This window comes from Lagopus leucura, unplaced genomic scaffold (assembly GCF_019238085.1).
Source record: "Lagopus leucura isolate 7727_CA_CO unplaced genomic scaffold, USGS_WTPT01 Super-Scaffold_100001, whole genome shotgun sequence".
Classification (NCBI taxonomy): Eukaryota; Metazoa; Chordata; class Aves; order Galliformes; family Phasianidae; genus Lagopus; species Lagopus leucura.
In genome coordinates, this window is record NW_024962262.1 from 36,378,488 (window position 1) to 36,391,345 (window position 12,858).

Here is a 12,858-nt window from a genome sequence, read left to right on the forward strand (position 1 = left end):
GAAAGGCTTTGATGCAGCGCTGCAGGTGGCTGCTGCGCCTCAGCCGGGCCTGCAAGCGCAGCGCTGCGGAGCGACGGACGACACACCGGTGCTGCTCTACGCTGCCTGGCAACCCTGAAAGGAGCGAGCGTGCTCGGAGCCGGAGAAAAATCACGAGGATGCCACGAGACCAGGCACGCTTTCCGCGCCCGCCCGCAGCAGCACGCTCAGCCGCGGGCGCGCGCTCAGAACTCGAGCCCCGGGCGCGCGGCCGCCAACCCCTCGCGCCCCCCGCGGCTGCGGGGATTGGCTGCGTGCGGCCCGGCCCCGCCCCGCCCCGCGCCGCGCCGGGTGAAAGGGTGTCCGGGAGGGCGGCAGCCATGGCGGCGGTGTTGGTGCTGCGCTACGGTGCGCGAGCTGGCCGCAGGGCGCTGCGAGAGGTGAGAGTGCGAGCGGTCGGCGCTGGGGGTGGTCGGCGTGTTGCCGTGCGAGCGCTCGGAGGTCTCCCCTTCCGGCCGCGTTGGGGAAGGGAGGAGTGGGAGATTCCTGTGCTGCTGCTGCTGCTGCGGCGGTAGCAGGCGGCTCCTCCCGTGCTGGGGACTCGGAGCCGGCCGGAGCCTGGCGGGCGGTGCACGGAGCTCGCTGAGCCTTCGGGCTTGGGGACAGCGGGGAGTCCCGTGATTCTGGCACGGCAGCGGCGTGCGGGAATGGGAAGCGGCGATGGGGGTTGAGGGCCAAAATCCAAGCCCTGTGTCTGAAAGCAGTGTCCAGATGCTCCATGAACTCCAGCAGTCCGGGCCGTGCCCACAGCCCTGGGCAGACCGTTCCGTGCCCTCTGGTGCAGACCCTGTCCCTAACCCCCAGCTGCCCCTCCCCTGCTATATGCTGCTCCTGTTTCTTCCTTCTCTGTCACTACGTTACATGTGAGCTCATGAAATCAGAGGGGTAGGGTGTAACTGAAATAGTACTTTAAATGTGGTAAGGATTTCTGTGTTATTTTTGCTGTGGTATAATAGAATCGTATCTTGCAGCAAGGGGTTACTGCCTTCTCAAGGTGTTGTCTTTTAGCCACCCATTGCTCTGCTTAGCTGTGGTTATTTCAGCTGTCACAGCCCTCTTGTGTCATACTGCTCCTCTTACTTTTCCTGGAAATGCGAGAAGCTCGTTGTAGGACTATACTAATGCATTTGGTGAGGACTTTATGTATCTAGAAAGCTGAGGGTGTGGGATAAGTGTCTCTCCAGAAATATGACTCCTAAAATATACTGCATAAAGTTATCACGTGCCTTTAGGGATTGTGCAGCTGCATGAGACTTGTGTGGCGAGGTTTTGGTAGTGAGGGGGTTGTGAGCAGAGCCAGTGGTGCCCCTTGTCAGAGCACAGCTGGCTGCAGTTGCTTCAGATGGACTTACTGCTGTCAGAGCTGAGCTGTGAGCAATGCTGGATGTGCTCACTGAGAGCAGATTGAAGGAAAGGAAAAATAGCTGCACAACAGCAGCTGGGAGAGAAGAATGAGGAATGTGTGGGAACGGCCCTGCAGCCATCCAGATCAGTGCAGAAGGAGGGCAGGAGGTGCATCAGGTGCAGAGCAGCAGTTCCCTACAGCCCAGGAGAGGCCCATGGAGTAGCAGGCTGTCCACCTGCAGCCCACCGTGCAGAGCAGATCTCTATGTGCAGCCATGGAAGAGCCCATGGAGCCTGAAGGAAGGCACAGACCGTGGTGTGCACCTGCAAGTCAGAGCTGCAGCCTGTGAAGAACAGTGTGTAGTGGGGCAGAAGGGCTGGAAATTAGCTTTTAGTTCTTACTGCTTGTCAGTTATTAAAAGATAATAAATTACATTAATCTCCCTTACACTGAGTCTGTTCTACCTATGACAGTAGTTTGTGAGTGATCTCCCTTTCCTTATCTGAACCCATGTACTTTTTTTTCAATCATGTTTTCTCTCTCTGTTCTGTTGGGGAAGGGGAGTGATAGGGAGGCATGATGGAGTTGAGTGGTCTGTCATTGTGAAGACAGCACGGTGACATAGGTGATTTGTGTGGTTGGGCAACCAAAGTAATTTTTAGCCCTTAATATCTCTGTGTGAAAGTCACCTTCAAGATTTCAGTCACTAGAAAACATTTAATCAGATTTGTGCGGGAATTATTGATAGGTTCTTTTATACTTTGCTCAAAGGCAAATGTGATATAATGTAAGTCTTCACACTCTGAGCATTTAAAAAAAAAAAAATAATTCATAGGACTAGTAGCTGCTCACTTGTCCTTGGTGACTTGTACTCTCCCATGGCAGTCAGTGAAAGACTTGTGGGGAAAAAGGGTGGTGAGGAAACAGAACAGGGGATTCAGTGGATTGCTCTAATCATAGAATGGCCTGGGTTGGAAAGGACCACAATAATCATCTGGTTTCAACCTCCCCTCTGTGTGCAGGGTTGCCAACCACTAGACCCGGCTGCCCAGAGATAATGCCCATATCTAATGCTTAACACTTCCGTGCCAGATTTTATGCAGAACTGATTCGGTATGGACTATAACTAAATCTTCCTTTTGAGTGCTTTGCATTTGTGAAGCGAGGAAAAAAAATTTGATCTTGAAAGAAGGCAGTAGCTACTGTGTAAGGATGAGAAATGTCTTTTGATGCTTCAGTCTTGAAACTCCACAGAAAGTGGGGGGGAAAAAAAAGACTTAAGTGCAGGAGAAAGCTGTAAATGCAGTGCATTGTGAAACCAACAGTGAACTGCTGACATTTGGCTTTTTATCAGCATGGATCAGTTTTCTAACTGCCGATCTAAATGTATGGGAATTTTCTGGGCTCTGGTAAGTTGCTTATCTGTGTATGGTACTAGTTTTTATGTCATAGAAGTTACCTGTTGTTACCATATGTAACCTTATGTTACCGTAAGGGTAAGGAGTCAGAGTGGTCACTGGTTTGGGGAGAGGAGCACAGCCCTATGCTTGTGGAATTTGGTGACTGTTTCTAGCATGTAAACCACAGACCTTCTAGAGATAAACTACAGCACTCTTGCTTTACTTACCTCATTTCCAGGAGTAGCTGTTTGAACTTTGCAGGTAAAGCATGCTGTGCCATCTGCTTAGGTAGGACTTATTTTTCTGGATAGAAAGTTAACCTCATTAAAGTTGATGTTGATTCAAAAACAAAGCAAAAAAAAAAAAAAAAAAATCTTAGTTCTGAGGTACTATTCATGTGTTTTTGTTTTCTTCTATTGTCTGTAAACTTTGCATTGGTGACTCTTACATCATCCTTTTTGTGCTGTAATGTCTTTCACAGCTCTAGCCTTGCTGGAGCTATTTAAGCTGATGCTATGAGAAACTGTTCCAACTTTCTGCAGCTGTTAGGTCTTGAGCATAAGCCATTGCCTTGCAGCTTCTGTCTCCCTCCAACTTGTCCCAGTTCTGCTGTTTGAATGTCTAAATGGATAAACAGGACTGAAATCTGGCGAAGAACAGACTTTTCCCACTTCTTGTGAGTATCTTTTCAGCTGGGCATATTCACTAGTCTGATTCACTATGTGACCGTGCAAACTTTTGTATTGGCACAAGGGAGAAGGTCCTTGGGTGTAAGAGTGACTTAGTGTTTAAAAACAGGCTTAGGTGTTGGGAGTTCCCTTGTTTGTAGCTCATGTGCTATGTTGGCAAATGTGGGAATGTTTCCTCTCTCCCTTCTGAGAATCGTGGCAATTCCAGGCTTTATAGGAATTAAATAATTGTACATGTAATGCAATGGACCTCACTGAACCTTGTACTGTATTTTTGTTTGTAGTTGACTTCAGGAGGGTCTGTAGTTAGAAGAGCTTGGCTGCTCAGTGATATCTGAGAGACTACAAAAGAGGGAAAGTACTTGGGGGAGGGGGAGAAGAATACTAAAGGTTGCTTTCCTGTTCTCTGATACACACTCTATCAGTAGAACATAATTATTTTAGGACTGGTTCAGATCTGAGCAAAGGTTTGCTGTTGTGTAATTAACAGCTAAAGCAGGATGCTTTTCCAAAATAAATGCAGTGCATGGTGTTAGTACTGTATGGGGCAAGGCTGTGATAGCAGTAGCAGCTGCAGGGAGCTGCTGCTCTGCACCTGGAGCACCTCCTGCCCTCTTCCTGCACTGATTTCAGTGGCTGCAGGGCTGTTCTCTTGCATTTTTTTTGCTCCTCTCTCCCAGCTGCTGTTGTGCAGCAGTTTTTCCACCTCTCATATTTGTTCTTCTAGAGGCACAACCAATTGCTCATGGCTTGGCTCTGGTGGTGGCAGGTCCCTTCTGGAGCAGCTGGAGCTGTCTCTGCTTACCAAGAAGAGTAGATTCAGTAGAGGTGGGAAGCTCAAAGTCAAACTTCTAAGTTCAGAGTTGAGCTCTTGTAAATAAGTAACAGTAGTCTGTGTTTGTGGACTTTAAAGAGCTGAAACATTTATCAAATGGAGGTAACAAGCTATGGCAGTATCAGATTCTACCTGATTAATCAACTGAGCGGTGCTGGTTTCACAGGACATGAAAAGGTCACTAGGTCAAGCTGAGCCAGATATCAGTTAATACAAAATATTCTGTTAACCTTCATTTTTCTTTTGCCTTATAATGTCATTTATAAAATAGACATGCATACTCACTATCTTTAGGTTGTAGTAGTCACTAGATGCTATCAGTAGCATCAGGTAAAATATGCTACAGTGTGTTTTCGTCTTGACTTTCCCTATGAGTTGGCAATAGGGATCTGGAGGAAAATAGCTTTTGTGAGCTGGATTAAGGCTTGAGTTCTGAGATATACATGTATATTTTTTCCCCCCAGTGTCTTGGGGGAAATTGGGTAGTTTCCATTCCTCATTTGGTAGAGAGAAGTGGGCACACCTAAGCTAGTAGTGAATAAGCTAAATAACCAGGAATTTTGCATTAGAGATCAGTGATGGCTATAGAAACCCATTTGAGGAGGGGCTCAGTCTCTGTGCCAGGGAAGGTATAGTTAGGAATCAAGGTAGGTTTGGATATAGCTGCTGTGATCTCCAGTTGCTCCTGCATGATGGTAGATGCAATAAGTTTCTCTGTAAGTATACCTACTGTTTACTCATAAGCCTCTTGCAAAATGAAGTGACAGATGTCAGCAGTGAAGTTGTGTCTGACTCTTCTTGTAATGCTTGAGTGCTTGCCAGAATGTGGGAAACAGATCTAAGCTCCCTTCATCTGGAAGGGATTAAAATCCACCCATTCTTCACTGGTCACTGAAACACTAAGTGTTTCAACCAGACCATGTGCTGCTTTGGAGCTGGAGTTTTGGGGAAGGTTCTGTCTGGATCCTTCCTTTTATACTCATCTGAGGTGCAGTTGAGGTTCCTATTCGACAGATAATTACTTAAAACTGCAAAACAAGACACCTAGGACAATGGGCAACAAAACCTAGAAATCCAGTGAAAGGAATAGGGAGATACGGTGTTTAGACCTGTTACACAAGTTCCTAAATCTCATGCCAGAAAAGTGATTGAGTAATCTAAGTAACATGAGATATAAATCTCAGTTGCACTCTTAGATATGATGGTGTATGACCTGTATGACCAACTTCAGACTACTTGTGATGCTACAGGCACCCCTCTTAATAGGGTCTTGGATTAGAGAGATTCACCTGCTTAACTGCATGTATGCCCTGGAGGTTCAGAGAATATGGTCTAGAAGCTGTCCTTGCTCCTCCCCCTAATGGGAGTTTGATAACAGTAGTCACTGAAGGTGCAATTGGCATAATGGCCAGCTGATAGTTGTGGTTGCAGCTGGCAGAATTCTGATCCTAAAGGTATTTTTCTTCTTCACTGCCTGAAGCAGCTTGTACTGTCACATCCTCAGATGAAGAAGTGCAGAAGTGTAGGTAGTTCATGGTGTAGCATGAGTGACCTGCTAGATTATGGGATCACCTGGGAATGCTCTCAGGTGGGGATGGGATGATGCTGTTGCAAAGTGGGAGAGGTGTAGCTGTGGAAAAATAAGGGAATATGAGCCTAGAGAAAATGTTTTTCTTCCTTAGATCACTGTCATCATGGGACTGTGATGGAAAAGACTGGGAGCCAAACTTGCTTCTCAAGCCTGTTGCTCTTTTGATAGCAGTTCTGCCCTAGTCCATTGCCTGCTGTATACTTAACAACTCCCTAGCAATGAGGGCTTCTCCCCACCCCCAGTGTGTACAAATACCTGTATGTGCGTTCTTAGAGAACTTATTGGTAAGTATTCCTTGAAACAAGAAGGAAATAGGAGGTCACAAGTTTGCAAAAAATCACTCATGGTCTGAAGAATGACTTCTGTCTAGGGCTTCTGAACTGTCCTTAGCTACTGTTTATTGTGTGGGGAGGCAGATCCTTGCCAGCTTCCATCCACTTTGTGGGGGAGTGGAAGGAGGGGTAGGGAATGATATGGAAGATTTTCCTCAAGATGTCAGTATATGAACTGTTTCTGTCTTGCTAGAATATAGTAGCGGGAGAAAAAAAAAAAAAGACATGTAACTCCCTCTCTCTTCTATAGTGTGAAACGCTTTGTTCAAGACGGTGCCTTAAAACATCACATAAGCTGTATTCTGCTGTGTATGATCCAAATGAAAAGGTAAGTAGTGTAGTGCATGTTTTCTCTTTGATGTTTTACTGTAACGCTGGCATTTGACTTTCAAAGCTCTCCTCTGTGCTGCTTCTAACAATGGCAGTTCTCCCAGTGTAACCCCTTCAGTCGTTGAATTGCAGTCACTGAATTACTAAATGTTAATGTAGTATATCTACTGAGATTGGATACTGTCTTAAGTGCATGACTTAAGATGTTGAAGTGGTTAAGAGCTTGGGGAAGTTACATACTAACCCGAGCATGTTTTTCTTTTGACAGAGCTATTCTTAACGTTGTACATGGTATGGGAGGTATAGGCATAAACCACCACTGCGTGTGTATGCATGCAAACATGTTCATGTAGATATGGAAAATGCAGTACCAGTAGCGTGTTTGTTAGATGGTCAGATGCACTTTGTCCAAGTTGAACTTGTTACTCGTGTGAGAGTGAAAACTTCAGAGCTTGGATAAAGATGGATGTGTGAGGTTTGCAGGGTGTGCTAAATCCACGTCTTGGATGAGGCTGCTGGTTTTGTCTGAGTTTTCTGTCAGGCTTGCTGACAGACTGATGCAGTAGCAATCTCAGCTTACAGTTGCTAGCCAAGGAAAACTTTTCCTGTGGGCGGCTGTTGGCATAGCTGCTGAAGTAACACGCTTGAAAAAATAATGTGGCTGGAGGTGTGCTCTTGCTAAAGGGCATGAATGCCAGTGTTTCAACATGGACTTGCTGTATCTACCAGCATAGGTGCAATTAATTAGGAGTGAAACAGTATTAGAAAGCAGAGAAATACCAGTATGTAGTGAGAACTGTGGCTAACAGAAAAAATTCTCAGGAAAATTCTCCTGAAGTAATTAACTAAATTCTTCCCGTATTCTCAAAGCCTTTTCTTAATCAAGGTTCTATTCCTTTTTTATAGACATTATTACACTGAGACAAGGTAATCATGTCTTTGATTTCTCTTAACTAAAAGCTGCATTACTCCAGACAGTGGCTTCCATGAGTAGCTCAAGGTCTTTTCTGGCTTCTCTGCTCAGTGTTGCTGTTTTTGTAACGACTGCACTTCTAGTATCAGTCTTTTGCATACTAATTAGTGGAGATTGCATTAAAAAAAGAAATGCTGCATGCTATTTGAAGGCAGCATGTGAATAAAACTTTTTTTAGTTGCTGGACTTAAATCTTGTTAACAGCAGAAATAAAGTGAAGTTTCTTCTTGTTAGTATTCATATTGCAGAACTGGAAAATTAAATGACAGATATTCATAACATCCTAATACTGAAAGTCTTGTTTTGCTATGTCAGCATACTTGGTTAATAAAATAACTGTTACACCAAAAAGGTGTCCAGGCTGGACCTTAGCAACTTGATCAAGCTGTGGATGTCCCTGTTCACTGCAGGGGAGTTGGACTAAATGACCTTTAAAAGTCTCTTCCAACTCTGACAATCTGGAAAACTCAATGAAGTATTTGAGTTGTTATACTCCTTACCACTAAGTATTGGCAGTTTTAAAAAAAATTTCCCTTCAAGTCTATGCCTAAAGAGCTTTGGGTTCCTAGCATGCTGAAGCTTAAGTTCAGGAACAATTTGTGTTCTTGCAATGTTTGTACCTCTCATAATTGACTTAGCTTAGGAATGTTTGTGATCTATCTTTACAGGGTGCAAATGTGTCTGAGTGCTTAGCAGAGGTGTGTATTCCTTGGCAGAGCTGGCTGAGTTTACCATGCAAGCTTGCTACAGCTCTTGTCTTAATTTCTGTATGCTGTTACCATGTGGTAATATTCTGGAACTGATCAGCAGATGTTAGCTCAGCCCTGACTTTGAAGAAACATAGTAAATTTGGTCAAGTGCACCTTGTGTATGTCTGTTTGTTCCACCCTAGTCTGGCAATGGAAACTCCCATGGTGGTGTTACAGTTCCTTTCTCCACTCTACCTGCCCCTTCCACAAACCTGATGACTGCAGGGATAATGAACAGTTTCACTGCTGCACTGACGATGCTTTTTTTTCCCCCAGATGATATGGGAAACAGCTGTTTTAAGTAGGGGAGGTAGAGCAGCTATAGAATGTCTTGAGGTGTAGTTAGATGAAACTAATCTGGAGCAACTGTGTGCTGCCCATGAAGGGAGGAGCCTGCTGGCTTCCTGTCCTGTTTGTGATTTGGAACTCAGGAGGCAGAGTAGGGCTGTTTAATTTGTGTGCTGAACTGATGCATCCTGAAGATGCATCACTGCCACATCTAAAGTATGAAAAGCAGTGGGGTGAGTGTGCAGGGCAGGATTGTCCCTTCTGATGATGGTCTGTGTTTGATACTGAGCCTCCTTGGTTGGAAGTGAACCGGTATAGCAGCAATAGTGCTTACAGCCAGGACTGAGGTTTCTACACGGAGCTTCTCTCAAGTTTCTTAATGGAAAAATTTTGTTTAGGATGTAAGGCTGATTGTCTTCTGACAGCTTGTTATCCCCTTCTTCAGTGCTCTTATCATGCCTCTAAGATGTATTTACAGCATCAAGTGCAATGGACTGTGAAAGGTGACAGCGAATTTCACATGCCTACTAAAGTGTGACTTGCTGTTTTGTTGCACTTTGATTGCTGCTTAATATTGAGTGTGTAATGATGTCATGATGGCAGTACAGGAGTTTGCCAGGTTCCTCACATTACTTCTCTATAATGGAGATCAAGGCCTGTACCAACTCAGCAAGAGCTGCAAGGACCATGTGGAGGTCTTTATGTGTTTGAGGTTTTGGGGGGAGAAGCCGATCCCTGGGAAGCTTGCCTCCTTTGAGTATCTGGTGTGCGTTCAACATATGCAACTTGAACACTTCTGGGAACTAAGGCTGTTGTTTGGCAGTGCTTGTGAATGTCTCTTCCCTGGACTTGATTGCTTCCTGCAGCTTTTGTGGGGTTTTAATTTCTATACTGTGCATGGTGAGGAAATCCTGGGAATGGTGATGTGAGTAGTCAACACCTTTCTATCTGTTCTGAGCCTGTGTATGTACTAGTACATATCTAGGCTAGCATACAGTTTGTGCTATATTGTTATTGATAAATCAGCAGAACCCTTTTAAAGTAGGTGAACTCAGAGTTGCAGGCTTCTGGGTAAACCAGTGTTTTATTGGAAGTGGAGGAGAAAGGAATGTTTTCTGAAGGGAGGGAAACTTGTAATGTGTTCATCTCTCAAGGTCGTTGTTCTTTTCCCTTCAGACTTTTGAAAAGCTCCTTATTGCCAACAGAGGAGAGATTGCATGCCGAGTAAGTATGTAATCTTAAGTTTTTTCCTTTTGTAGTTTATTCTTAAGCTATTTGTTTTCAATATTGATAGCTTTCATTTTTTTTGTGTGGTAGGTCATCAAAACATGCAAGAAGATGGGGATTAAAACTGTTGCCATACACAGCGACGTTGATGCCAATGCTGTAAGTACTGCTTGAATGCAAATGATAGATAGGGTTCAAGATGACTTGCAGCTATTAAGCAACCTGCCTTCGTATAATGGCAGGCATGTTTGAGGTTTTGAAGCATCTTTTGCATATGCCCTTTACTCCACGTGCTTAAGAAGGGAGGTACTGATGGATTGGGCAAGTATTTAGCAGTATGTGGCTTGAACTCTCTGGTGCTTTGCTCATTGTAAATGTTATCTTGCTCTTTATGCCTCAATTCTGGGAGAGAACACAGTAACACCTAATAGGTAGTTGCTCTGTGCAGCAAGAGTGGCAGTTAACCCAAAGTTTTGTTTTGCTAATGAGCACCAAGGGTAATTAAAAATGGTTTGCAGGAGATGGAGAACTCAATATGAATGGTTCCTCTACCTGTTACCTTCAATTTATGCTTTCTGCTTACCAGAGGAATGCTCTCTCCTACCAGATAGCTACCAAGTATGCCAGAGCTGTTACATTTGATGCAGATATTGAAGTGTGTTCATCAGTGTGTCAGGAAAGTAATTAAATGGCTCTCTAGATAGGGAAGGTACTTGTCTAGATGCTTACCCCTTTTTTAGGTCTTGTAGTTTTCTATGCAGTTTATTTCAAAATATCTTAATTCGGTTACAGCATACAACAGCAAGTATATTCATACTTGTCCTCTACAGTCAACAAGACTATACATCTTATTACTCTTTGCCTGCAGGAACTGCAACAGGAGAAAGGCCTAGAGGTTCTGAATTGCTTATTGGGATTGGGAGCTGAAAACCAGTGTTACAATTTAATGGGAGAGGTCCCTAGGCAAGATGAAAGGGAAAAAAAATGTGGATTTTATGCATGGCAGGACTTAGGTTCATCAGCACTTGAAAAATTGGAGCATGAGTCGTGGAATTTAGGAAAGTTTAGTTAGGAGAGCTTTGTTTTCAGATTTGAGTGAGAGATGAGAACTGTTGAAAATTTTGGACTCTGACACAGCTGTTGTCTCAGTTCTTTTGCTTGGTTCGAATAAGTAGACTGTGGGTATAATAATGGTCTGAAACTAGATTATACTCAGATGAGTCAAATGAATTTCTGTGCCAAGTAATAGTTTTCTTTAGGTGCTGGAGAATAATAACACTTGCTCTGGATTTTAACTGGTAGCCAGTTAGCACAACTAGAAGCATATAGAAGCTTGTGAATTGAGAAATGATTTCTTAATAGATGGGTGTTAGGCATTATACATCTTCATTCTTCTGGAAGCCGAGAATTAAGTAGAAATAAGTACAAACTACTCATAAAGTCCATGATCTTTCTGGTAAGACAGAAGCAGGCTAATGTGTACTTCTATTCCATCTTATACATATGGTATCTGCTGTTTGGATAAATGGATCTGCTGTTTAGCAGTGTTGCATAACCTTGTTTGTTGGCATGAATTCTGAAAATACAATAAAACTTCTTTAAAAAAGACAGTATGATCTTTCACCAGTTGGTAACAGGACTTGAAAAATGAATTGGTCTTTTGAGTGCATCTGGATGCCTTTATTTTTATTGTATGGGCACTGCTATGAACTGGAGAGTATGGAAAACTTGAAAGTAATGCATAAAGACTTGAGATTGAAGATTATAATGAGGGAATAAGAATGACAGGAAAAAGTACAACTCATGACCTTACAGAAGGGAGTACCAGTGATGTGTTACAAAGAACTGAAAATATAATAGCTATTCTGCTTCAATCTACTGTGCCATCTTAACTTTAATATATATATGTAGGGTGTTTAATTCATAATAGTTCATAAGAGAAAGTAAATTCAAGCTGGTGTCTCAAATTCAATAAGGTATTCAGAGCAGTTCATAACCTTAACATGTCAAATGAGATGCTGACACTTTGAGTTTATGGGCAAAGATAATGCTAGCAATTCTATGAGGGTTAAGTATTGCCTGCTTAGCTTCTTTGGATCCTTACTTAGGCCAACAAATTGAGCTGTGCAACTTACGGATTAGCTGGGTGCATTGAAGAAGCTTTCAGTATTTAAGGAAAGTGAGAGAGGTTGTTTAAAATGCTGTTCTAACTGATTAAAACATGGTATTAATACAGATACTATTTACATAAGTGGTTTCTTGGTCTAACTGTATGGGAGCTACTCCAAAACTAATGCCTTCTATTTTATTATGTTGGCCCAGAATGTCAGAGGTGGATGTTGGTTGATAATAGTAGAGACTGAGCCTTCCCATCAGTATTCCATTACGTTTTGTTGCTGTGTGACTGATGGCAGTGTATGGGCAGTCTGACAGGGAAGCACGTGTGAAGCAAAGGGGTGTCATTAAATTCCTTAGTGCAGAAAAAGTAGCATCCTCTGACAGTCATTGATGCTTACTGAATGGTTATGGAGGCCAGCCAGTGGATGTGAGCACAGTGAGGTGGTGGGTTGCATTTCAGCAGTGACAGCAGCTGTGGGTAGCCTCTGCAGACACAGATCTTTAGGAGCGTGGCATACAGGCTGTTGTTCATTGCTAATTTAATTTTGAAGAATATTGTTTTATAGCTGAGAATTTGTCAAATAATGTTACAGTGCTCTTTATATCTGTTGTAGTTTCCATGGAAATAAATAGTAGGCATTACTTTTGGAATAACTGATGTAGTGTGTCTACCATGTCTCTTTTAATCTCTTCTTTGGATGTGTAACTGGAGATAGCTTAATGTAATCTGACTTAATGACTTAATGACTAGGATATCTCCAGTCATTCACTGTTGTTGTGAATGACCTGGCCATTGCAGAGGTGTGCGTGATGGCTAGTTAGGATAGATGTGTCCAGAGGCCAAATTGTTTGACTGTGTTACTTATCATAAAGCAGTGGCAAACTTGGCTTGACATACATTGTTTATTTCTGTTCAGATTGCATCAGCAGGTAACTACTTGG

General features: G+C 43.4%; 1 protein-coding gene across 1 annotated transcript in view; it reads left to right on the forward strand.

The window, feature by feature from the left end:
* The first annotated feature begins 331 nt into the window (after positions 1 to 331).
* PCCA (propionyl-CoA carboxylase subunit alpha) overlaps positions 332 to 12,858 on the forward strand; it is a 264,605-nt gene continuing 252,078 nt past the window's right edge. Inside the window, exons 1-4 of the mRNA XM_042866368.1 lie at positions 332 to 419; positions 6,482 to 6,559; positions 9,748 to 9,795; positions 9,889 to 9,957. Coding sequence (XP_042722302.1) covers positions 360 to 419; positions 6,482 to 6,559; positions 9,748 to 9,795; positions 9,889 to 9,957 — 255 coding nt within the window. The 5' untranslated portion in view covers positions 332 to 359. The remainder of the gene's footprint in view (positions 420 to 6,481; positions 6,560 to 9,747; positions 9,796 to 9,888; positions 9,958 to 12,858) is intronic.